The 24,844-nt window shown below is 66.9% G+C and overlaps 2 protein-coding genes across 18 annotated transcripts in view; one reads left to right on the top strand and one right to left on the bottom strand.

Annotated features, from left to right (window-relative positions):
- The window catches only part of ATXN2 (ataxin 2), a 121,610-nt gene extending 120,964 nt beyond the window's left edge, over positions 1 to 646 (top strand). For all 10 annotated transcript variants that reach the window (XM_089323140.1, XM_089323138.1, XM_089323129.1 and 7 more), the window contains one exon: positions 4 to 646. In XM_089323140.1, coding sequence (XP_089179266.1) covers positions 4 to 321 — 318 coding nt within the window. In that variant the 3' untranslated portion in view covers positions 322 to 646. The remainder of the gene's footprint in view (positions 1 to 3) is intronic.
- On the bottom strand, positions 277 to 22,833 carry SH2B3 (SH2B adaptor protein 3). 8 transcript variants are annotated; one of them, XM_017349569.4, is made up of 8 exons: positions 22,501 to 22,833; positions 14,669 to 15,436; positions 4,166 to 4,267; positions 3,997 to 4,088; positions 3,826 to 3,911; positions 3,309 to 3,523; positions 3,045 to 3,216; positions 277 to 2,888 (listed from the first exon to the last, which is right to left on the bottom strand). In XM_017349569.4, exons 2-8 carry the CDS (start codon positions 15,407 to 15,409, stop codon positions 2,593 to 2,595), a joined length of 1,704 nt encoding a protein of 567 aa, XP_017205058.4. In that variant the 5' UTR covers positions 15,410 to 15,436; positions 22,501 to 22,833; the 3' UTR covers positions 277 to 2,592. The 8 variants fall into 8 exon arrangements, with proteins under 8 accessions (XP_017205058.4, XP_051682783.3, XP_051682785.3 ...); XM_051826823.3 differs by having other exon boundaries at positions 3,826 to 3,914; positions 22,501 to 22,641; XM_051826825.3 differs by having other exon boundaries at positions 3,365 to 3,523; positions 3,826 to 3,914; positions 22,501 to 22,641.
- Positions 22,834 to 24,844: the final 2,011 nt, after the last annotated feature.

The raw sequence follows: 24,844 nt of genomic DNA, 5'->3' as shown, positions 1-24,844 counted from the left end.
CAGTTCTGGTTCAAGGGCTCTCTAGAGAAAGACAAGACTGAGATATGCTCTGTGGCGGAGTCGCGTCTGCACCAGGAGGAGGCTGGCAGCGCCGCAGCTCCGCGCCCCCGCATGTCCTGTAAGCCCCCTTCTCCATCCCTCCTTCCCCCCCAGCCCTCAGACCCAGCGGGTGGTGGCAGGAGACTCTTGAAAAGACACCAGCAACAGAGCAGCCCAGGGCCGTGGACTGGCGAGTGGGGGCAGGGGGAGACAGCCTCTACACACTGGCAGCAGATCAAAAGTCTGAAAACTTTAATTCACATAGCAATTTGTACATTATAGCAAAATGTGCATTATTTCAGAATAAGTTACTTATATATAGTACATAAACAATACAAAAAACTTTGCCAGATACCTTTCTGCCTAGAGTGAAACAAGGTGAGCTCACTTGTGTCATCACAGTGCGCTCACCCCAGCCCAACACTGGGTGTCAGATGTGTTCAGAGCAGTGGGCAGGGCACTATTGAGTTCCCTAAGACTGTGGGAGACACCCACAGAAGAGGCTTAGCCCCGAATAAAAATGCAACGGCGGGGGATCTCAGGAGGCCCTCAGGGGCCTTGAGTGAGGCTAAGAAACTGTTAAGTAAAAACAGTGTTCTGGCCCAAGATGTTAATGATTGCCATTCCTTTCTCCTACATGGTCCAGAACTGATGAAAGGCAGAAGATTTATACCAGATAAAGCCCTATGGATTGCTGGTCTAAAAGTCAAGGCAGGTTAGTTGACTTAATTCTTTGGTGCTGGTGACTGTTAGTTTGCCGAAGCTCAGTAGTAGACGACGGGAGTGAGGCTGCTGGGGGCTGTGCGGCGGCACTTGTGGTTGCGAGCAGAGCAGGCGGGAGGGGCCGTGAGGCTCGCTGTGCAGCTGTGCTTGGAGCCAGACTCTCCAAGGGCTGGCGTGGCCTCGGCACCCGCCAGCAGCAGTGGGGCGGGCCATGCCTGCAGTGGGCCGCTCGCCTGCCCTGCGAAGGCTGCATTTGGCCCAGGGACTGAGCCCACTCCTCCCGCCCCCACCCCCTCCAGCTGGACCTGACTCTAGCACGAAGAAAAGGCATCAGCTTAGTGTCGCTTTGTCCCAGCGCCAGCAGGGGGATTTTTTCAGAAGGTCCCCGAGCTGCCCTGCTTAAAACTTGGACAGCACACTCAGAAAAGCAGCAGTGTGGAGGCAGCTGACTTCCAGTTTCGTTAGCTTCTTTCTGGCTGCAAAGATCCCTAAGTTTGCTGTACCTGGTGTGTACACTGGTGTGCACTGCCCAAGTCTGCTAAGAGATGAGAGCTGTGGTTGGATACCTCGCCGGCCCTTACCTGTGCAGCCAGGCACTGATGGTCTGCAATGATCTTGGTTTCATGGTGAAACCTGCTTTATTGTAGAAGACAGGATCCGTGAAAGTGAACTGCAAGTCTGGATGAGTGTTAAACCTGTTTTATGGTCCATGACAACACCTGGGAATAATGGCTGCTTCCCCAGCTTCTAGAGCATTTTTAGAAGCAAAAGGCTGATCCTTCGGGCTAGAGAAGAGTAGGAGCACACCAAACCTGCCCCTTGAGAAAGCAGTTGGTAGTGTCAGCTGTGGGCCTGATGCACCTGTACATACCACACCACGAGGTGGTGCCAGAGCGAACTTTTGCCCCCTTGTTCCACAGGCCGCCACGGGAAGGTGGGAAGGAGTCAGCCCCCCCCCCCCAATCTCAGCACTTTGGAAAGGCAAGTCTAGGTGCAGATCTGCTAGCCCTGGGAACCCTCCCAGGGGTGGCCGCTGTGCCCTGGCTTCCATTTTGGGTCCAAAGGAGTCAGACCCACTCGTGGGGTAGTATACTCGGTGTTGTCATTGAGTAGGCTGTGGGATGGGGGCTGAGTCCGCCTTCCCTTTATGCTTGTCTGCCACACGTACCCACCATCACTAATTTACTCTCACCGTCAAGCGGCTGTGAACCAGAATCCACTTTTTTATTCATAAGGCACCAGGGTAGGGACTCTTCCTTGCCGCCCTATTGCGGTTCATTGCCTGACGTTCCCTGAAAGGGTGGCATACTTCACTGCTCCGTGTTGGGGCGGGACAGTGGCTGCCTGCCCTGGAGGGGGGCGACAGCAGGGTCTGCGTGGCTGTCTGGCGACAGAACCGCAGGGGTGCAAGGTGGAACAGTGCAAAGAAATAAGCACTGATTTAGTTTTGAAACCTGAATTCTTTAAAAACTAACCTGAGGTAAAATGTTTAAATCATTTTTGACCTTGAGCTTGTCCCTCTGATACAGCATTTGTCTTGAAGCTGAGAACAGAACGAGGTGTAGCGCCACAGGTTGGAGCTACAGTGGGGAAGCCACGTGAGAATCCGGGGCTTGGTAGTGTTTTGGACTTCCTGATCACCCCCTCCCCCAACAGCAGAAAGTCTGTCATCACCCCTGACAGTGCAGGTTCCCGCTGGGAGACTCGCGGAGGCCCTTTAACAGGCCTGATAAGAGGGTCACATCCACCCTGGACAGCACAGTGACCAGTGTCCCTTCAGTCTCTCACTGGAAGGAAGGAAAGATGGGCACGTTCCGCATCTCCGTGTCGTCACAGCGCTGTGTACTGGTTGTCTATGGCCCGCAGGTGGCTCCGTGAGGATGTGTCCAATTCGTAGTCTGAGTCCCTGGCTCGACTCCCGGGCTCTGGCTCCAGGTGCCGCAGGCTGTTGGCTAGCTCCTCGGGCGAAGGCACCAAGTGGAAGATCTGCTCAGGTGGCGAGGATCGGCCTGGGTGACCCTCTCGGCTGAGCCCCTGGGGACAGCCAGAAGAGCCCAGGTGGGGAAGGCCCAGCTCTGAATCCCAGCGAGGGAGGGAGAACGGGAACAGGACGGTGCTGCAGGAGCCTAGGACAAGCAAGCGAGAGAGACCGCGCGGTCGGTTTGCTGCGCCTGCCACCACGCTGCAGCAGGCTCGCTCTAGCTTGGTCTGTAGCCGGCCTTTCCCCACCACCGGGTCCACCTGTGCCTGCTCCCCCTGAGCACAGGGCCCTGCAGTCACACCTGGTGGCTGGGGGGCAACTACCACGTAGCTGGAGAGCCGAACGTCGCAGGCGGCGCCGCACTCGAGTGGGATGGGCGAGCGCTGGAAGTGGTGCAGCATGTCCACGACCGAGGGGAAGTGCAGGTGCTGCACACGGCACTGGCCCCGCTCGGTCAGCGACAGGCGGAGGTGCTGCGGGAGAAGGTGCTGGTGGGCTTGGACTGCCCCAGGGGTCCCGGGCCCCAAGGGGAAGGGTGGCACAGCCCACCTGCCCTGCCCCCTACCTTGGCTCTGCCCTGGAAGTTGAACGTGAGCACGTACTCCCCACGCCGGGACTCACTCTGCCGCACCAGGAACACTCCGTGAGCACCCGCGCCCTGCAGCTGCACCAGCTGTGCTGCCTTCACTCTGGATATGGGGCCGTGGAACCAGGGGTAGCAGGACAGGAAATGATCCGTCTTCTGGCAAGCTGGGTCCAGCAGCCCCCCAGGAGCAGCAGCTGGGAGAGAAGATGGGAGGGGCCGGTGCTGTGGCACAGCAGGTAAAGCTGCCACCTGCGGTGCCGGCATCCCACATGGGCCCTGGTTCGAGTCCCGGCTGCTCCACTTCCAGTCAGCTCCCTACTAATGCACCTGGGAAAGCAGCAGTGCTTGGACCCCTGCCACCCACGTGGGAGACCTAGAAGCAGCTCCTGGCTTCGGTAGCCATTTGGGGAGTGAACCAGCAGATGGAAGATTTCTCTCTCAAATAAATAAACCTTAAAGAGAAGATGGGTTGACCCTGGACCGAGGCTCCACTCACCTTGGTTAGGGGCGTCTGTGCTTCCCCTGGGCGTGCTGGGCTCCAGGGGGGAGGGGACACGTGGCTCTGAATCGCTGTGCCCCAGCCTGCTGGAGAAGAGGCCACACGTGACTGGGGGGCGCAGGTTAGGGCAGAAGAGGCTGTGCCAGCGGCAGGGGTCTCGGGCCTCACCCTCGGCCTGTGCACGCCCGGAGCTCGGCCAGCCACGAATTCAGCTGCTGCTCGTCCCCCACCTCGAAGATGATGTCTGTCCGCTCCTTCACCTGGCAGAGGGAGGGAACAGCTGTCGGGCTGAGGCATGTCCGCGGGGGCCTGGGCTATGCACAGCTCTATGACCCACCTTGAGCACGAAGGTGTGGAGGTTGTCGGGCATCTCCAGGCGTGTGCACCGCCGGACCTCCTGGATGCTGGAGCAGGCTGCTTGCAGTTTGGGCTTTGAGCTCTAGGAGACCAAGAAGGGGCACTCAAGACGGGTCCCTGGTGGCAGGCACTCTGTCCACCCAGGCCTGCACAGGCGCCTGCTGTGTGCCATCGATGAACAGGCCTCTGACACCCCACACTGTGGCCTCACTGGGCAACACCCAGGGCTGCAGAGTGGCAGCACCGGCCGGGTCCCCAGGGCCTGCGGGCACCCAGCTACAGCAGGGCTGGCCCTGCAGACCCCTGCCCCCAGGAGCCTGCTGCTGCCGGGTGGGCATGGGCGTTGTCTCAGAAGGGGTGAGCCAGGCCCCACCCCCCCACACCCATCTTTTCCTTCTGTGATAAGGCGCCAGGAGATGGCTGATGACAGAGGTCGGGGCAGATTAGAAAGGGGGGTGGACAGGAGGCCGCAGGGCCCCCTCTCGCCAGCACCTGCTTTTCTCACGGACCACGAGCTAGCACGGAGGCCCCAAGATGTGTTCCTAGCACCGTGGCTTCCGGCGCTTCCAACCGCCACCTGTCCCCAAAAGGGCTCCTCATGGCCAGAGGCTGTCTTTCGAAAGGTCAGTCCCAAAGCCGCAACTTCATCGTGCCTCGGACACAGCCACCAGACGAGGACCACGACCTCGGCCTGGTCCGGGCCCTCTCCACAAGGGGGCCGATGGCTGGGGAGGAGACGGGGTGGCCTGGCCACAGAAAGCTGACCACACCAGGGCCCTTCCCGGGCTGGGCACCCCTCAGCAGGGTGGGGGCAGTAATGTGCTAACAACCGACAGAGGAAGGAGAGCAGCTCCAAGAATTTGGCTCAAATCACAGCCCATGCTGCCACTGCTGCGGCCAGGAGGGGGCAGGGCAAGGCCCTGCAGCTGGACAGGCTGGGCAGGCGGGGGGGGGGGGGGAGGGCTGCTCTTAGCTGCTGGCGCAGTTGACCAACCCTTCAAAGCGTCCATTTCCTGTCTACAAAGGGCTTCGCCCCTTCTTGTGCAGCTGACCCTGCCTGCCCGCCCTCAGGAACCCTACCAGGAAGTCTGCCAGGCCTGGGCTCCCTTTCAGTTCCGCTCCTGGCCCAGGCCCAGTGTGAGCGCCGAGATTAACCAGCAAAGCCGCCGCTCTCACTCTGTGGGGCCCCTCTCTGCCAGCTCCTCCCCCCACAGCTGCGGAACTGCTGAGCAAGCAGACTGGGGAGGATTCCCCTCCACGCCCTGGCCGCCACCTGCCTGCAGGCTGCTTCCCTGCGGGCAGCAGCGCCACCCAGGTAGGTCGGCCGCTGAGCTGCCTGGTGGCGGGCGGCTCGGCCACGGACTCGGGTTGAGGGAGCGAACGAGGCGGCAGAACGTTCCGGCACCTGGCGCAAGTGCCGCTTCTGGGGCGAAAGTCCTCTGCTCCCGTTGCAGCGACCGCCGCCTCGGTTCTTTCTGCGCTGTGGCTGTCGGGGAGCTCCGAGCTCCGACACTGTCCCAGTTCTTGGGAGGGCTTACCCCGCACTGGATCGTTCTCTTACCCTCTAGGTTGTCGGGGCCAGCCCTGACCCTGCCACTTCCAGGGCAGTCCTGAGCAAGCTGCTCTCCAGTCGTCGTAAGGCAGAGCGCGCTTCCTGGGGTTGCTATGGTGACGGGTGAGCCAGTGTAAGTGAAAGGCCTCATTCAGTGGGGCAGCCCGGGACGCACCCACTCTCCCCCACCCTGCCCTTCCTGTCACGTGCCCCTTTCCCATCCCGCAGTGACAGTCACACGGGACCCCACAGTCCTGCCCGACTGCAGGCAGTTTCTGCGAGATCAGCCGCCTTTCAGAGGGCCTGCGGCAGACAGCGTGTTCTGAAAAGCAAGGCGAGCCTGCAGGGAGGCAGAGCCGTGCGTGCTTTCACGGGGACAGCCGGGCGCTGGCTCTGGCTCTGCCCTCTCTCGTCTCTCTGGAGACCTTTGACGGTACGCACAGCTGTGCCCAACCCTGGGGCGTCCGTGGCTCTCCGCCCACCTGGGGAGGGCTACCCCCGCTCGCCTCCTGGGAGTGAGGGTCCCAGCAGTTCCATTCTAGCAAGGGCTGGAACTTGGGGGTAGCGGTGAGGCCACGGGCACACGGTGCACCTCGCGGCACTGGGTGATACTGCAGAGACCCTGCAGGGTGGGGTGGCACGCTACACACAGGCAGGACCTGTGTCCTGTGGCAGCCCCAGAAGCCATGGAGTCACCAGGTGTGGGGGATCAGCAGGACTGATTCTAGGGCAGGAACTGGAGAGACAGAAGAGGACACAGAGGGCCTGGCATGAAGACCCCAGCGTGGCTGGCCATGCCAGATGGGATCCGGCGACAGCCCCAACATGAGAGCACCCTCGTCCCCCCCAGGGCTGTGCGGCCTCACATTCCTCTCGCGCCCACTGCCCGCGGCAGACGGGGATCTCGGATGAGGCCCTACAAGCCTCAGAGGAAGCCCCGGGTCCATGCCACCAACAGCCGAGTCACCCGTGCAGCCCAGAGCCTGGTGGGTAAATGGACGAACCCCCTTAGGTGAGACACTGCTGGAGTGGCACCGGGTGACACTGAAAAGCCAGCCTCAGAAAGAAGCCCGCATGCTCCCTGGTTCCCAGAGTTCAGTCCCATTCTGGAGAGACTCAGCCACGGGGCGCTGCTGCAGGGAGCGGCCTGCCTGGGCTGTCCCTGCGGGACACGGGGGGCAGCTCTGCGTGCTGGGCACCCCACCCCCGCAGCGCAGGCAGGGACCGTGAGTGACGGGGCAGGGCTCACCTGCCCCCGCTCTGTCCCAGGCACCGGGTACCCATGAAGATCTGGTGCAGGGAGGGCGTGGCCCACCTCCCAGAGGCAGGGTGCTCAGAGGGACTCCCCACCCACCGTGGGTGTGGCCAGGATGAGGCCCCCCCTTCTCCGCTGTGCTCACACTGCTGGCGGCCACTGCCCCTTGAATGCACCAGGCAGAGCTGCCACACCCCTCACGTTCCCTGCTCAGGGCCAGGCCCCGGGGCGGCAAGGTCACACCAGGGGCGTGGTTTCCTGCAAGTTCCCTCCACACACTGGGCACCGTGGGGGCAGCAAAGAGAACGTGCAGGGGTCCTAACCGCAGCCCTGCGGCCCTGGGAGACGCAGAGAACACCTCTCCTCCAGGGAGCCTTCCCTGACCACCAAGTCACAAGGGGACTCCTGTACCTCTCCCTCTGCATGGAGCTTATCGGGGTCAGCCATAACTTCCTGAGCTGCAGCTGGGAGTCCCTCTGGGGCTGGGGTGGGGCACCAGGCCTTGCTCCCTGCTGGGGCCCAGCACCCGCCTCTGGGGGTTGCCAGATGGTTGCACTTCAGGACCCTGGCTAGGGAGTGGAGGGCGAGGTAGGGTGCGGCTCCTTCAGGGCCACAGCGCCACGGGCCAGCTCTAGGGACTGAACAGCGTGGCCCACTGTGGCCCGTGTACACCCAAGCAGGACACCGAGAGGCGCCCAGTGGCTGCTTCAGCCACCTCGTCCTCTGTGCGCCGTCACAGAGCCCTCTGCAGGGCTCCTGCGGGTGACGGCCGCCCGCCACCCGCGCTCCCTCTGTCCCGGCACAGGGGTCTCCTGGGCAGGGAGACAGATGTGAGCAGAGACCCCACTTGCACCAGCCCTGCCCCAGGTCCACTGCCCCCAGTCATCTCCACTTGCGGCCAGGAGAGGGATGGGAGAGTGCACAGCACCCCCCCACCCCGTGAGCTGCTCCAGAGCCACAGCAACAGGGACAGTGGGCCAGCACCCCCATGGGGACCCCCAGGCTCCCCTAAAAGAGGGAGCCAGTCAGGTGAGGCCAGCCCCAGGGGCTGTTGCTTCATAGGGACTGCCCCTGGCCTGCCCCCCACCATGGGCAGCAGAGGTCAGGCCGGCACCGTCCTTGGTGCCAGCCAAGGACCAACACCTCCCGGGACTGTGGAGCGGCAGCAGGTTTGCTCCCGGCCCCGCCTCACGACCATCTTCTCTCCCAGTCACCCCCGTGGCGACCCTCACGGCCCCAGGGGGCCTGGCCCCAGCCGCACCTTGGCCAGGCTGCCTTCTCCCTTCCGGAGCTGAGTGCCAGGCTGGCGCTGCCTCCAGCAGCCCTGCTCTGCCAGCGGCCGGCGAGCCTGAAAGGAGCTGGGGCACAGCAGGCATCCCACTGGGCGCCAGTCTGCGTCCCGTCTGCTGCCCTTTCGATCCAGCTCCCTGCTACTGACCCGAGAAAGCAGCGGAGGAAGGCTCACCGCGTGGACTCCGGCACCCATGTGGGAGACCTGCGGGAAGCTCCTGGCTTCAGCCCGGTCTGGTTCTGGCCATCTGGGGAGTGGACTGGCAGCTGGAGACTCCCTCTGTCCCTCGTACCCTTGTTACTCTGACTTTCAAATAAATAATTAGAAACAGGAACTGTTCTGGCCCCCGTGGGGTGCTCCAGAGGGCAGAGGGCGTGTCAGCACCTGAGCCGGGCCTCAGCTGCAGGCACCACGCGTCCTGCCTCCCTGCAGCTCGTGACAGACCCCGACACGGCCTGGCCCTGCTCGCCAGCCGCAGAAGAGGCCAGCTGGACCAAACCGCTACAGCTGGGAAAGGCTTTATCCAGTTTACCGGATCCCAGGGTGGGGAAGGCAAGACTGGGACAGAGAGAAAGCTCACTGGACGGTATTTACGGCCTGAACTTGGAAACCTTGTAAGGCAAGAAACTCAGCAACAAAACCGAGAAGTCAAGTGGGAAATTCGGGAAGCATCTGCAACATGTGACAGATCCTAGCCATGCCATACGTAAAGAGCACTTGCAAATCAACAAGGAAAAGTGAGACTGGCTCTGTGCAGCAGTGGGTTAAGCCACCGCCTGCAGTGCCAGCCTCCCATATGGGCACCAGTTTGAGTCCCGGCTGCTCCACTTCCAATCCAGTTCCCTGCTAATGTGCCTGGCAAAGCAGAAGATGGCCCAAGTTCTTGGGCCCCTGCACCCACGTGGGAGACCTGGAAGAAGCTCCTGGCTCCTGGTTCTAGCCTGCCCAGACCTGGCCATTGCAGCCATTTGGGGAGTGAACCAGCAGATGGAAGGTCTCTTTGTCTGCCTTGAAAATAAATAAATAGTTTTCAAAAAGAAAGCAGCAGGTAACGGATTGGCGTGAGGGAGCGCGGGTCTGCGCCGGTCGGCGCCGTGGGTAGTTCTGGGTCGCTTTATCATTTCCACCCTGAGCCGTGCTCCTCGAGAAACCAAAGCCATCAGAAGCCGCCCGGAGGCCCTGGGCGGTGAGAGCGGCTTCCTAGATGACAGGAAGCCGGGAGGCTGGGCGGGCTCCCTGGAGAGGTGGCCCTCCCCCCACCCCAGCTCTGTCACCGCGGACCGCACAGGCCTGCACGGGGTCAGAGGGAGGCGGCCCCCCCAGGCAGAGACTTCTGGAACATCCGTTCACCTGCAGGCGGGTGCAGGCTTCCACGGCGCCCACCCCACGGGGAGGAGGGGACGCGTGGCCGGGCCCACGGAGGACTCCATGCCGTTAGGAGTTCCCGGTTGGGTCCGCCGGCGGGGAAGCTAGCGCCCAGACCTCAGCCCACAGCTGCCCTGCGCCCGGATCCAGACTGTGATGGCCTCGTGCCAACACCCTCCCCCCCAGCCCCAACAACACACACACACCTGGCCCCCACAACACACACACAGCCCCACCCAACACACACACCCGGGCCCCACAAACACACACAGCTCAATACACACCCGGCCCCCAAAACACACACACACATACACAGCCCCAATACACACACCCAGCTCCAACACACACACACATACACACCCAGGTTCCCAGAGCCCTGCCGAGCAGGCAGGGGCCCCACGGGAGCCCACCCCCGCCTTCCTTTTGCCCCCAGGCCCAGAAGGCCCTTGTCACTTCGCAGCTCAGAGATGGGCAGGGGACTGGCAGCCATGCCACAGGGGGACCCCTGCGACCCCTCTGCTCCTGGCCCGCACTCGCGAGGACCCCACTGCTGGCTCCTCCTGCTGGTGGCCTCGGGCAAGTCCCTCCACCTCTCTGGCCCTCAGCCCCTCTGCCGTGGGGTTGTGGGGGAGGAGGCCACGGGACGGGCAGGCTGCGGGCGTGTCCGTCACAGGCAGCTCACACTTCACGCAAATCACGGCGGCTGCAGGTCGGGCGCGGAGCCCTTCCCAAGTCCCCCAGCTCGGGGGGGGGGGGGGCACAGGCCTGCCCACCACTTCCTGCCGCCGCCTCCCCTTCCTCCTCGCCCTCCGGCCGAGAGGAAACCGCCAGCCCCGGCGGACGTCCCTGCTTTCGGCTTCCTCTTTCCCACACGGGCCCGGGCAGCGCCTCAGCTTCTCCCAGCCTCAGCGCCCTTGTCTGCAGAACGGGCGCGACCCAGCAGGCTCCAGTGTGCGCCTGCGCGGGGACGGACCCCATACCCGGCCACCGCGACCACCCCCATTCCACAGCTAAGAACGAGGCCCAGCAAGGCCACATCACCTGCCGTGGGCGCTCAGCGCAGGAGCAGAGAGGAGGCCGCTGTCTCCAGTGCCTGGCCACCTCCTCCCCGGGCTCCTGGGGGCCTGTGGTGCCAGCAGGGACGTGGACGGGCCCCGGGGAGTCCCCACCTCCTGTACTCCCTCGGGAAACAGGCAGGGCAGGCTAGGCCAGGACCACCAAGTCCTCCATGCCACGGAAGGGCTCTGGCCAGGCCCCTGGGCACAGGACTATGTGGCTATGGGCGCCCCGACAGATGCCTCCCCCAGGCGAAACTCCGCCACGGGGACGCACCAGGTACCAGGTTCCAATCCCCTCTGGGCCACTCACAAGCAGTGTGGCCTGGAGCAAGTGGCCTAACCTCGATGGGCCTCAGTCTCCCGATCTGGGAAATGGGCGTGATCACAGCAGCTGCCCTCACAGGGCAGTGGACCTGGGCTGTAACAAAGCCCAATTAGTGGTGGCTAAGTGGGATTTTTCCAGAGTAGCTGCACCTCCACGGTCGCCCCTGTACACAGGAGAGCAACTAAGGCTTGGTTCCCAGAATGCCAGGACTGGCAGGGTTTCAAGACCGTCTCGGCCAACCCAGACCTGGCCGGCCCGGTGCCGCCCCAACCAGGCTCCCGTAGTGGCACAGGCGCGGGCCAGCTGGGGTCCTCTCCTGGGGGTGCAGGCCTGACGCTGCCACACCCAGACTCCCTGAGAGAAACTGGAAGAACTGGAAGCTTGGGTTCCTAGGCGAAGTCACCGCCGCTGACCCAGGCAACCGACCCGACTCCTGTGAAGTCCTGTATCGGCCAGGTGCCAGGCACGCCCTGCGGCTCTGGGCCGAGCTGTCAAAGGGGCTGGGGCTCCCGGGAGCTACTCACGGGAGAGACCGAGTCCCACAGGCCCAGGGCACGCTTCTCCCCCAGCCCATGCCCAGAGGCTTCTGGATAAGGATCAGGCCACGCCCTGCCATCACCGCCCCCAGCAAGGCCCTCCCGAGCCCGAGCCCGTGAGGTCCTGAGCTAGCCCAGGCCCAGCCCTCTGTGGCCTGCCTGTCTCAGTGGCTAGTTCACGCCCATCCCACCCCACCCCCCCCAGCCTGGGCACTTGCTGCTCCCCCACCAGATCTCTCTGCTCAGGGCCGTGTACTGACCACCCCGCCTCTTCCCAAAGGCCAATGGTTGGGGCGGCACCTGCTGCCCATTTCGCTGGCAAGGCCGGCACTGAAACCACAGAGCTATGGCTTCTCCACTCGCCCCTGACCTTGGGACGCAGGCACAGTGCTGGCCCCAACCTCCCCTCCCAGCAGGCCATGCACAGCCCCCGTAGCAGGGAGCTCCCCACCCCGCAGCCCTCGCTGGGCCCTGGGAGAGCTGCCCCTGTTACCCCTATTTTACATACAGGCAGAGCCCCGGACCTTGGGGGGAGCCCCGCTGTGCGCTCAGGTGCAGGCTGAAGCCCTCCAGCCCCGCCCACCGCCCGGCAGCCCTTCCTTTTCCCAGGGTTGGAAGTCACTTGCTTCCACAGCCAACTCCAGGGCCACAGGCCAGGGGTCGAGCTGGCCACCCGGCAGGGACATGCCAGGCTTGGGGTCTGAGCGCCCGGGCCCAGCCGCTAGGAGCTCTGCGCCACTCGGGGCAGCCGTCAGCTGGGCCTGACCCCACGCCGCTGCTGCCGCCACCAGGAGGCCCCCAGGGCTGCTGGCTCCACAGCATCCAGCCCCTGGAACAGCCCGGCCTGGCTGGGCTGGGGGCCAGGGTCCTCCCCTCGCCCCGGCTTCGGCACAGAGGGAGAGAGGGCCCCAGAGAGTGGGGCGACCCGGGAACCTTCAAGCTGGGCGCAGGGCCCCAACCAGCTCGGGCAAGAGTCCCGGGTCCTCCTGGACACAGCGCGCGCGCGTCCTAGCAACCCAGTGCTCCCTTCCCCCAGCCCAGGGGCTTCAAAGGTTTGCGGAAAATGGAATTAAAAGATAAGCTGATTTTTGAAATCCACCCATAGATCTTTTTTCAAAACATGCACTTCCCTTTATTTTCATTCTTGTTTGGAAGCAGAGGCAGAGACAGATCTTCCATCTGGTTCACTCCCCAAGGGCCCCCATCCGGGCCTCCCAGGGTGCCCGAAGGCAGGAGGAGGTGGGGCCAGGACTCAGAGCCAGGCAGCCATGCACCGGCTCCCGAGGGGCGTCCTTCCCAAAGACCCTGCTCGGGGGGCCTGGGACGGAGGGCGCTGAGCCCGGGGCCACCCGACTCCAACACTCGCCTTCCAGCGGGTTCGCTCGAAGCAGGATCTGCTCTTACAGCGAGGATTTTCACGGGGAGCCTGGCCACGGCCCTGAGGTTTCACGGGTGTGCCCACGGCTGGTGTGCCCACACTTGGTGTACCCGACTCCTCCCACTCCAGGCCCCACCCACATCGCTACTTGATGACGCGGGGAAGACACAGGTGCACAGCGGCGGGAAGACTGCGGGGGAGAGCTGCTCCCAAGCCTGGCACAGCTGTGGGGCCCCACTTCCCGGCAGACACGAACCCCAGGCGAGCGAGGGACCCGTGCCAGTGCCGAGGCAGCCCACGCCGGGCAGTGACGCAAAGCACAGGAGGCGTGCAGAGTGCACGGAACCTCTCACAGGTCACGGGACAGGCCGATCGGAACAGCACTTGGGGGGCGCCAGTTCGAGTCCCGGCTGCTCCACTTCCGATCCGGCTCCCTGCTAACGGCCTGGGAAAGCAGTGGAAAATGGCCCAGGTGCTTGGACCCCTACACCCACGTGGGAGACCCGGATGAAGCTCCTGGCCAGTCCTGGCCATTGCACCATCTGGGGAGTGAACTAGCGGACCGAAGCGCTCTCTCTCTCTCCTTCTATCTCGACCTTTCAAATAAATTAAAAAAAAAAAAAGGCACTTCAGAGAGTGAGGTCCAGCGGCAGCACCCACACGCCTGCATCCCCGGTGAGACAAACTGCCGCCACGGAGAGACCAGAGCGTACCCACGAGGGCGGCCGCACTGCAAACTCCCAACACCACGCGTTGGGGACGACACAGAAGCACCTGGACCCCGACCCCACCCTGGGCACGCAGAACGGGGCCACCAGCTCGGTCCCCGGCCACTGCAGCCCACGTGGCACCTGGGCCGCCACACACCCGCTTCTGCCCCCTGCCTGCCAGGAGGCGGGCTGCAAAGCTCCACCCCCCTCAGCCTTCGGTCCTTGTTCAATCGGCTGAGCTTGCCACACTCACCAGGTTAACCCTGCATGAGACCTAGCGGGGCCACTCCCGGGGACCCAGCAGAGAGAAGGGCACCTCCGGCATCCGTGCAGACTCCCAGTGCCGCCCCTGACCGCCCCCACCGACACCCAGGCGACCCAGTTCTGTGGCGGTCCAGGACACCGACATCTCACCCAGGGAGGTGCGAGGGGGCTGGCGCCGCTGGGCCACTGGGTGGACACGCTCCCGCCTGCACACCACGGCGCTGCGACACTTCTACCCGCGCCCCACGGAGTGGGACCCTCCGTGATCTCCCCCGGGACCCCGCTCGGCGCCCTCCACGCTGCCCTCGGTCCGTCTCGCTCAGGCTCACGGCCAGGGCTGCGCATAGAGACCAGCAGGGACCAAACGGAGACGCACGGCCCCTGGGACCCGGCACACCCGCCCCAGCCGGGCTCCGGGCGCAAACGGCCCAGCTTTTCCAACTCGAAAGATGACATCGAGAAACACGAGGGGGTGCGAAGGAACGTCCACCTGGGCCGGGGGCTTCAAGGACGCCCCCCCACACACCCACCCACACACAGCCCGGGGCAAGTCTCCCGCGGCGCAAGGGGGCAGCAGGGCGGCCGCACGGAGTCACCCGGGGCCCCGGGACAGGACGCCGCCGGAAGCTGCCGCCGGGCGGCCCAGCTCTGCAGCCTGCCCGTACGCCTCACGGGTCCTCCGACAGAGCCACCTGCGCACCCCGCGGTCCCCGTCCCCGCCCCCAGGTGCCGGGCGCCCAGCTGCGTACCTTGGGCGGGTCGAAGAGCTCCAGCACGCGGTCCGGGCCGTCGGGGCCCGCGGCGCGGCGCAGCGCCAGCCTCCCGCGCTGCCAGCACGCCCCGCTGTCCATGGACGCCTCGTCGGCCAAGCTGTACCGCAGCGCCGCCTCCTTGAGCGCCTCGGGCGGAGGCTCCCGCGCCAGGTTCCAGGGCAGGAGCTTGCGGGCCAGGCCGGGCCGGGCCGCGCCCTCGCCGGCCTCCCCGGCGGCGGCGCCCACGGGCAGCTCCCCGGCCGAGCGGCGGCGGAAGATGTGGCGGAGGCTGCGGCGCAGGTGCTGCAGGGAGCAGGGGCCGGGCGGCCGCGGCGGGGCCAGCTCCTCGGAACTGCGGGCCTTGGGCAGGGCCAGGCCGGCGGGGCCCGGGCCGGGCTCGGCGGCGGCCGCCTCGGCCTTGGCCGGGGCCCCGCGGCCCGTGTCGCGGTAGTCGCGCGCCGCCGCGGGGGCGCGGGCCCCGTCGCGCACCTCGCGGCAGAAGTAGCGCTGGAAGAGGTCGGTGAACTGCAGCGACACGAGCTCGGCGCGCAGCGGCGCGTGCTGCGGGTGCTCGCGGGCGAAGCGCCAGTACTGGCGGGCCAGCTCCCGGGCCGCGGCCACGGCGTGCAGCTCGCAGAAGTCGCTCCAGCCCCGGGGGCCCGGGGCCGCCGCCGGGGAGGCCGTGGGCGCCGGGGAGGCCGAGGACGCGGAGGACGGCTGCAGGCTGGGCCCGTTCATGGTGGAGACCGACGTGGGGCGGCCAGGCTGAAAGACACGCGGGGGGCGGGCGAGAAAGGAGTGAGCAGCCGTGCCGGCGAGGCCCGAAGCCCCCCAGGACCCCAGGGCACGGAGTGGATACCAAGTAACCAGCAGGCCGGCCGCGTGCGGGGATGCTGCGGCCCGAGGGGTTGCACGCAGCGTGGTGCCAGCCCCAGCCTAGCACGTGGGAATTCTTTCTTTCCAAATCCCACGCTGGACGCAGGAAAGAGCAGCGCCAGATGTGGGACCGTGGATAAGGGGAGGGGCTGCCCGCACTTCCAACCACCGCCCCCAGACGTGTCCTTCACCCGCACGACGCCAAAAATCGGCTTGGCCAGCGCCACGCAGGGCCGCCACGCTGCGGGTTCCGTGGCGGGGTGCGGAATTTTTGGAGGGCCGCCTGGCAGGCCCGGTGTTGGAGCTGGAGTCCCACTTGGAAGTACTGAAGAGAGTGCAGGCGCCGGGTCACCTGTCTGCGGGACATTTCCTGCCGCCGCCTGAATGCCCACCTGACCAAGACCGAGCCGGCCCCCTCCAGGCCAGGCGAACGCACAGCCCGGAGCCAGGGCGCCCCCCACACACCCCCAAAAACCCACCACCCACGTTGTCAAGTACCAACGTATTCTCAGCTACTAACTTTTCTTTCAGTCTTTTTGTTTCGATTTTTATTTACCAGGCGCAGGGACTGACACAGAGATCCCCCCCCCCCAGATGCCTGCAACCACCAGGACCGCGCCCGGCCCGAGCCAGGAGCCTGGAACTCTGTCCCAGTCTCCCCCGGGGCTGGCGGAGGCCCAAGGGTGCCCGTTAGCAGAAAGCTGGACGGGAGGCAGAGTGGCTGGGAGTGGCCCAGGTGGCATCCCGCTGTGCCAAGTGCTGCCCACAAAGTTATAGGGGAACAGAATCATGCTTCCAGGCTGGTCATGGAAGGCGGGCGGCGGCCACTGGCTGGGGACCCCAGCAGCGCCACGTAGCGGGGTGACCCTGCGAGTTCAGTCTCTCCACCCAGGAGAGGGGACCCGACGGCGCCCAGCCCATGGAGCCCTGGGAGCCAACGAGCACGCAGGGCCAGCCGCCGGGATCCTCACTGCAGTGTCCCCGAGGGCCAGAGAGCTGACACGCAAGAAGACATGAGTGGGAATGAGCCCGCCCGCTTTGTCCGCTTGGCCCAGGACTCACAGCTCGCCCGCTGGGCAAAGGCGGGGGTCCCTATGCGGCGTCTGCTGCACGCACCGGGCCACAGGGCTGCCCAGGCTCCCTCACTGCGGCCGTGGGGCCGCCCACAGCAGACAGGGCTCCCACCGCGGGGCGCCGCGAGGAGCGGCCCCGCCACCTCACCGCACCTGTCACTGCTCCCACCTGGCAGGCCGGGAACCGTGCGGACCCACTTCTGTGGGACCCTCCAGGGACCGCCGGTGCAGAGCTGAGGCCCGACGTGGGCTCCCTTCCGCCGCACCCCACACCCAGACCCGAACCCAGGGGAGGCAGGCACTGCCCTCCTAGCTTTGGGGAGCCCAGATCCATGCTCCCGCTGCACCCCCACGCCCTGTGTGACCCTCCGCCTGTCTGCTCTCTGCCTGCATCCAGCAGCAGTCCTGACCTTGTGCTCAGCCCACTGGGCACACACCGCCCCTGCACGGGGACCCTGACGTCACTGGGACTCCCTCCACACCAGACTCCCGCGCTCCAGCTGCAGGTCCCAGCAAACAGCAGGCGCTCAATAAGTGTGTGCTGCCTGAATCTAGCGAACGTTGGATGAATTAGACTTGCAACATCTGGCTCCTCCGGCAGACGCATGGCTGCACCTGCCCCGGGGGTGCTGTCCACCCCAGCCTTTGCCTGGAACACCTGTCCCCGTGCGGCCCCATGTGTCAGAGTCCCGGAGCCCAGGCCACAGCGGAGCTGTCCACGCCCCTCACTGAGTCCAGCGGCGGCCCGCAGCCCTCCCCCGCCACGTGCCCTGCTCCGGTTCCCCCATGACAGCATGAGTCCTCCCTAGCCCGGCCCCAGGGCGGCTCTAACTGCTGTCACGAGCCTCCCAGAAGCCCAGGAGGGACGTCCAATTTCTGCGTCCATTTCACAGATGGAAAAACCGCAGCCCAGCCGGGTCCCACAGCTGTGGGCTGATGGCAGCCCGCACACAGGAGGCACCCCCGAGGCTCCTGCCCCCCACGGGGGGGCTCACGTCCCAGTGGGTGTTCACTGAGTTGATGAGGCCCACCTCCAGCTGCGGTTGGGAGCCACCAGTTACCAGGCGGGGAGCTGTGGCGGAGCTGGGGGACAGGCGGACCACAGACTGGTGACACGTGACCTGATCCCAGGTTCGGTGGCGCACACATGGCAACATTCACTCTCTCGCCCACCACTAGAGGGCAGAGGCCTGTCATTATGCCCATTTCACAGATGGGAAAACCAAGGCGAGCCAGCAGTGGCTTGTCTGATGGGGAGCAGAATGTGCTGGGATCTGACCAGAGCTCCATCCCGGGTGTGCACCCCAGGGCCCCGCCTCGGAACCCACAGGAGCCCCAGGAACAGAGCTGTATGGACTCCTGCGTCGCCGACAGGCCCAGGAGCTGGGCTCCACACTCCCCCAGACCCACAGCCAAGGTGGGAGGGCTCTGAGGAAGCCAGCCTGGAACCCTGCCACCCACGTGGGGACCCACATGGAGTTCCAGTCTCCTGGCTTTGGCCTGGCCCAGCTCTGGCTGTTGCCGGCATTTGGGGAATAAACCAGCAGGTGGATCTCCCTGCCTTTCAAATTAAAGTCAAGAGGGGGCCGGCACTGTGGCACAGTGGGTAAAGCCGCTGCCTGCAGCGCTGGTATCCCTTGTGGGCACCGGTTCGAGACCTGGCTGCTCCACTTCCGATCCAGCTCCCTGCTGGGGCCTGGGAAGGCAAGGGGAGATGGCCCACGTCCTTGGGCCCCTGCATTTTGGGAGATGCACCCACATGGGAGACCTGGAGGAAGCATCTGGCTCCTGGCTTCAGATCGGCGCAGCTCCAGCCGTGGCAGCCATTTGGGGAGAGAACCAGCAGATGGAAGACCTGTCTGTCTGTCTGTCTCTCTGCCTTTCAAATAAATAATCTTTAAACAAAAGTTAAGATCAAGAAGGCACACTGATGTTCTTACCCCGGCCTCAGAACGGACGCCTGCAGGCCTGGCCTTCAGTCCCGTTGTGGTCAGAACAGAACAGCGGCTCCAGGAGCCAGGCTGTGCAGGGGCGTCCCAGGAGCAGAGCCCAACCGTGTCTCCCCCTGGAGAGTGGCCTGCGCAGGACCTGGGCCTCCCTCCAGCGAGGTGGTCAAGGAGCACAAGGTCTTGGGCAGCTGGGCTCCCGCCCACGACCCCCGAGATGGGCCCATCAGCCTGGGCGGGAGTCACGTGGGCTGGCCCATGTGCCTGCGGGAAAGGCCCTGGTCACCTGCTGAGCCTCCACCCTCCCCACCCCAGCCCACAGAGACCGGGCAGAAAGTCTTACGCCCTAGGAGGGGACACCTCCTCCAAGGAGACCTCTGGTCCTCCTCCAAGGAGACTCTAGGGCACAGGGGACATTTCTCTCTTCCCCCGACACCAGCCCTGGGAGGTGCCGAGAGCCGAGGGGCTGCCAAAGCACACAGCCTGGTGGGCACCCCCCGCCTCCTGACGGCCAAGCGGCCGGGCGCAGGGAAGCCCACGCCAGGGGGAAGCAGAGGCCTCTCTGGGGTCACCTGGTGCCCCGGGGACATTTATCAGGCCAGCACAGTCTGCCAGCACAGGAACTGTCCTGCGGCCTCCCCTGCTCCCACCCCAGCCTGCCGCAGCAGCCACGGCCCCACCCAGGCTTCGGGAGGTGGGGAGGGCCGGGGGCCGGGCCTCGGCCTGGGCAGCACCCACTTCAGCCCAACCCCACCCGGCCCAGGATGTGGCTTCTTCCACCTGCCCTGGGAGGCGGGCAGAGGAAGGGGGAGACCCTAGCGGGGAACCTCTCCTGCGCTCCCTCTCAGCGCGGGGCTGCACCTCCCCCCTGCAAAGGGCCCCCCTCTGGACCTCCCCCCATGCTCCCTCCCCCCCATGCTCCCTCCCCCACCATGCTCTCTCCCCGAAGTCGCGTCCCAGGCCCCCAGTGCCCCCCCCCAAGCGTCCTGTGAGTCAGCCTCTGTAACCAGGGCACACACTTCCTCCCTCCCAGGCCTCCCTGGGGACCCGTGGCCTGGGCAGCAGCCGGCTTGGGGGGGGGAGCGCCACATCCGGGTGGGCCCCCAGGGGCTCCAGGCCCAGCTCCCAAGGAAGTCCGCAGCCCAGCCCCCCCCACGACCCCTGAGAGGGTGGTGTGGGAGGAAAAATCTCCCAGCCATCTGCTCAGCAGCCGCGTTTCCGGCCGGGGCGGGGCAGGGCGGCCGCAGGCAGGACCTGCTCCCCGGGGGAAGTGTCTCGCTCGTGCCGGGCGGGAGGACGCGAGGCTGGGCAGCCCTGTGGCCAGCGGGACCACGAGTCCCGAGAGAGGAGCACCGGATGCCCGGGCAGCGGGGGCCAAGCAAGCAGGTGTCCGCTGGGGCCCACGTCCCACTGCCCGGTTTCCCCCAGGCCACAAGGGACCTCAAGTCCTTGGAAGCCAGGAAGCCGGGCTGCAGGGCTCTTGGGTCCAATCAGGCCTGACTCAGCAGGCGACCCCGGCTGAGTCACTTCCCCTGGGCAGCCCGCCCGCCTCAGTTTCCTCGGGGAGCTGGGAACCAGCGGTTGGCACTCCACCTCCAGGCCCCGTGAGAAGGGCGGCTCTCGGGGCCACACTGAAGCAGCTTCCTGCCCCGCCTGGCTAAGGATGCTGGGTGTCTTGGGGGGAGGGCCTGGGGACCATTTGCCCAGGAAACTTGGCGATGAAGCGCCAGTCCCTCTGGGCACGGAGAGCAGCAGCTCACGCTCGCTGGGGCCCCACTGCACAGGCGAGGAGGCCTGGAGCCCAGAGAGGCTAAGGCATCAGGTCAGGGTCACACAGCAACGACAGACTGTAGAGTCTGAGCCCCTCCGCTGTGCCAGGCTCCTATCTGTGCTGGAGCCGCCTGGGCAGGGAGGGCCAGCGGCCAGGCAACCTGCCCGAGGCCTTGCAGCTGGAAGCCCACAGAGCGCAAGTTCAACTCCAAATACGCTCACAGACGCCCAGCAGTTGCCACAGAGAGGTCAAGTGCTCAGCCCGAGGATTCACAGCAAGCAGCCTCAGAGGCTGTGGGACGACACCAGTGGGCCCGAGGGCCTTGGCAGCAAAGGCAGCAACAGCAGCTGACGGGGGCAGCCCCCCGGGCCCCGTCTCCCCTTCCCAGGGCCAGGGGGTCCTGGGACTGGCAGCCGGGACGTGCCCCCCTCCCTGGAGCCTCCAACCCTGCTCCCCAGTTTCTGTCCCCGGGGAGGCTCCCCCCCGCCGGGCACAGCTGGAGCGATCCTGCACATCTGATGCATTTCAGAAAGTTTCATGGCTGGGGCCTGCGGCCTGGGCGCAGGGGCCAGGAAGGGGCAGGGCGGCCGCAGGCAGGACCTGCTCCCCCGGGGAAGTGTGTCTCTCTCGTGCCGGGCGGGAGGACGCGAGGCTGGGCAGCCCTGTGGCCAGCAGGACCACAGAGTCCCGAGAAGGAGGCCGAGCAGAGGTGACCTGGGCAGCAGCGAAAGCCAACCCCAGGCCCTCCTGTCCCCAGGCCGCACCGCCCTGGGTGCTCTGCGGATCCGCTCAGCCAGGGTGCCGGCGGTCCTGTGGTGGGTGCAGTCGTCAGACCCACTTCCTAGCGGGGAACGGAGGCCAGAGCCAGAGAGCGCCCTCCCCTCACCCTGCCCGGGGCTTCAGGACTCTCCCAGAGGGCGCCCACGGCCCACAGCCGGTAACAGCGCTATCGCCGGTGAGGCCGAGACGCGCGCGGCCACCTGTAGCTGAGCGGCAGGTGCCTTGCTCAGGCCGCAAACCTGTCAGCCCGCTGGACAGAGGGAGACCACCTGCCCGCCCCCGCTCAGGGGCGGAGGACTCAGGCGCCGGCCCCACCAGCCTCTCTTCCTCCTCCGCCGGCCCAGGCCAGCCCCTCCCCAGCGGCCCTGGGGGACCGGCCAGGAGCACGCACCCTGCGGCTCAGCAGGACTCTCCCTCCCACTGGGGGCTGTGGGAAAAGGCACGCAGCGAGCAAGCAGACCGATGACCGACCGCTCGACCTCCCTGCGGGCTGGGGGCCTTGGCCTCTGGTCCCCTGAGCCGGCTCGCCCCCATCAGGGCCAGGGCTCCAGGCCCCCGGGACGCCCTGGACCCGGCTCCACTCCAGCGGCCGGGTCACCGATGGGAAATCCAGACCTAACCCGGCCCGCGCCCCCCGGGGACATCCCCCTGCCCGCCGCCCCGGCAGGAGCCCGAGGCCAGGCTGTAAACGGGAGGCAGCCAGGTGTCAAGGATGCGCCACTTGGGCCGGCCCTCCCTCCCCCCTCCGCGGCCCCAGCTGCAGGCACTGACCTCCCCACCTACCTCGCAGTGGCCCGGGAATGGGGAAGAGAAACAGGAGAATGAGGAAACTGTAGGGAGCCGAGCGGCGGGCGGCCGGGCGGACCCCTCCCCAGTTCCTCAAATGCAGCCCACAGCCGCCCGCTGGTGCCCCCCCAGGCCGACACCCCCTCCTCGGCCTGGTGGGGTATTCCCTGGGAGTCTTGGGGGGAGGCCGAGGGTGGTCAAGGGGCCCCGGTTCCAGGACCCTAACCCGTGGGCAGTGCAGAGCGGGGCGGGGGCATCCCCCAGGCAGGGCCTGGGCTCCGGGGTCGGGGGGGTGCTGCTCCCTGCACGCGCGCACACGGCCTCAGGCTGACGCTTTCTCCCCAGACGGCGCCGACCCCGACCCCAGCCCCGACCTCGACCCCGACCCCGACCCCTCCTTCCCGGCTCCCGCCGAGGGACCGCTGTGCCTGGCCGGCTGGGCTGCAGGTAGTGGGGAACCCGCGGAGGGCCCTCCCTGCCTCGGCGCCCCCCGAGTCCGAGCCGGGCACGCTCAGGGCGGCTGAGGGCGCGCAGGGCCGGCCCCGGGGCCTCCCCTGCCCCGGGACGCCCCCAAGCCCGGCGGGCAGGCGGGCTTACCTGAGAGAGACGGGGCACGGGCCCGGCCGGCCCATGGCGTCGCGCGCCCCGGCCCCCCGAGACCTCGAGGGGGCGGGCGGGCCCCCGCCCCGGGCGCGTCGGCTCCTCGCTCGCCTCTCGCTCGAGCGGGGCTCAGGCAGGAAACCCCGGCTCGGAAGATGGCCAGAGCCTCATCATTTCCGCCGCCAGCGCCTGACAGTTGCGAGAGGATGCGCCCCCGGGACGCCGCCGGGACAACTTCGCTGCGGCCGCCGTGGCCTCCGCGGGCCGCGACAGTCCGGGCGGGCGGCCGGGCGGAGGCGGTGGCCCGGGCCCATGCCGCCCCGCGCCGTTATGTAAAGAGGAACCGGCTGTGCGAGCCGAGCCCGGCGTGGGAGGGCGGCGGGGCGGGGCCACGGGGAGCCACGCCCCGGCGAACCCGCGGCTCCCGGAGTGGGCGGGCCTGGAGGGGCGGGGCCGCCGAGAGCCACGCCCTGGCGAACCCGCTGCTCTGTGGAAGGGGAGGGACCAGGGGCGGGGTCCGAGGTGGCCCCGCCCACTGCCCAGCGCCTCCGCGGGGGCCGGGCCCTGAGATCCGGAGGTGCGAGCCCGGCGGGAGGCGGGGGTCTCACCGAGCCACGCCCACAACTCACCCACCAAATTTCGCGTCGCGCAGCCTAAAGAAGGGAAGGAACGGCGGGGGGGGCGGGGCAACCCGGGTCCCACCCACCCCACGCCTGCAGGCCACAGGGCGCCGCGGCGTGGCGGGGGCGGGGCCAGGCCGGGAGGCGGGGCCTGGGGAGGGGCCGCCGAGCTGTGCGGCCTACAGGGGGCGCACCCACCGCTGTCTCCCGCCCTGAGGGCCTTATCGCCGCCTGCCGGGCCCGGCAGCGCAAGATCAACCTGGACTTTCATCATCGCCTGGGGAGGGGGCCCAGCCCGCCCGCTCCCGCCTCTCCGCGGCTCCGCAGAGCCGACCCGCCTCGGCCTCAGCGCCCCCAGCCTCAGCACCGCTCTGCCGCGTCCCGAGCGCCTGAGCCCAGCGCCACGCCACTACCTGGCCGCGCCCCCCCTCCAGGAAGCCTTCCTGGACTGCTGCCCCGGGGCCTCTGCTCGCCCCCAGGCTACTCACATTTCTTCTAGGGCCTCCTGGAGCCCAGGCCGACCAGGCGGGTCTCCCCGGGGCGGCGTGGAGGTAGCGCAGCACAGGGGCGCCGGGAATGGCTGCGCTCCCCTCCCCCAACAGGAAACCAGTCGCCCACGCCCCCACTTGGAGGGGCCCGGTGCTCCTCCGACCCACCGCTCGTTGGCCTGGGCCGGACGAGCCGACTCCATCCCTCGAGGCCGAGGTGAGCGCGCGCCCGGCGCCCGGGCGGTCGGGGAACTGAGCGGCCCGGGGTCCCGCCCCCCGCCCGCAGGAAGGGGTTCCCCAGGTGGTGGGGGTTTCCAGCCCAGTGACCTTGCAGACCCGAGAGTGTGCTGTTCCAGGGACGTGTTGAACACCTACTTTGTGCCGAGCACTGTTCTAGGTGCTGGGGGCCCAGCAGGGGCAAAGCCAGTACCCCTGCCTTGCGGTGAGGGGACACGGGGCGCTCGGAGACCAGGAAGTGGCTGGGGGAGGGGCAGCTCCCGCTGTGGCCTGGGGAAGCCGCGGGGACGGCCCACGTGCTCGGCCCTGCACCCGCCTGGACACCCGGCTCCTTCGGGCATCTCCGCAGAACCAATGCTGAACAGGGCACCTGCCCGGACAGGGCCCCAGGCCGTCCGGGGGAGGGGAGGGCAGGCGATCCGGGAGCAGCAGGTGCGGGGGTGAGAGGGGAGACGGGAAAGGCAGGCCCGGCTCGCGGGGTCCCAAGGGCCCCGGGGGGAGGAGTCTGGGCCGCGCGCAGCCGCCCCTCCGAGGGTGCGGGCAGGAGGACCCACCCTGGCGACCCCTGCGGGAACCTCCGGCCTCTGAAGACGCGGGGCGAGGGGGGAGGGGGCCGAGGGGTCCACACTGACGGCCTCAAGCCGCAGGTAGGCTGGGCCGCACGGAGGCCGGGAGAGCAGCCGCTTCCCCGCGCCGCACGGCCGCCGGGGCACCCCCAGCCCGTGCCAAATGGCTGCTGCGCCGCGCCAGCCGCAAGCACTTTCCCTCTCGCCGCCCAGACGGCAGCTCCGCTGACTTAAACGGGGACTTGCGGTTGTTCCCCTTTTAATCAGGCTCGGGCCCGGCCCCTGCCGGAGCCGCTTTCCCTCGGACAGGCGCAGGGTTCCCACCCACGCGCGAACCGCCCCGCCCCGCGCCGCCGGGGAGCCGCGGGTGCGCCGGGCAGAGGGCGGAGCGGGGGCGTCAGGTGCAGCTGAAGGGGCCAGCGCCCGGGGC

This window comes from Oryctolagus cuniculus, chromosome 21, assembly GCF_051225735.1.
Source record: "Oryctolagus cuniculus isolate XC-2025 breed Fujian yellow rabbit chromosome 21, ASM5122573v1, whole genome shotgun sequence".
NCBI lineage: Eukaryota > Metazoa > Chordata > Mammalia > Lagomorpha > Leporidae > Oryctolagus > Oryctolagus cuniculus.
The sequence above is the reverse complement of the archived record's forward strand: the minus strand, read 5'-3'. Positions and strand labels throughout refer to the sequence as shown.

Bases quoted from the DNA above. Each gene is read 5' to 3' on its own strand.
- SH2B3 (XM_051826823.3), bottom strand. From the start codon at position 15,409: ATGAACGGGCCCAGCCTGCAGCCGTCCTCCGCGTCCTCGGCCTCCCCG. The intron at 3,915-3,996 runs GTGAGGCCCGAG...CCTCTTCTCCAG, and splicing joins CGGGCGTGCACAGGCCGAGG to CAGGCTGGGGCACAGCGATT. The intron at 3,524-3,825 runs GTGAGTGGAGCC...CTTCTCTCCCAG, and splicing joins CACAGACGCCCCTAACCAAG to CTGCTGCTCCTGGGGGGCTG.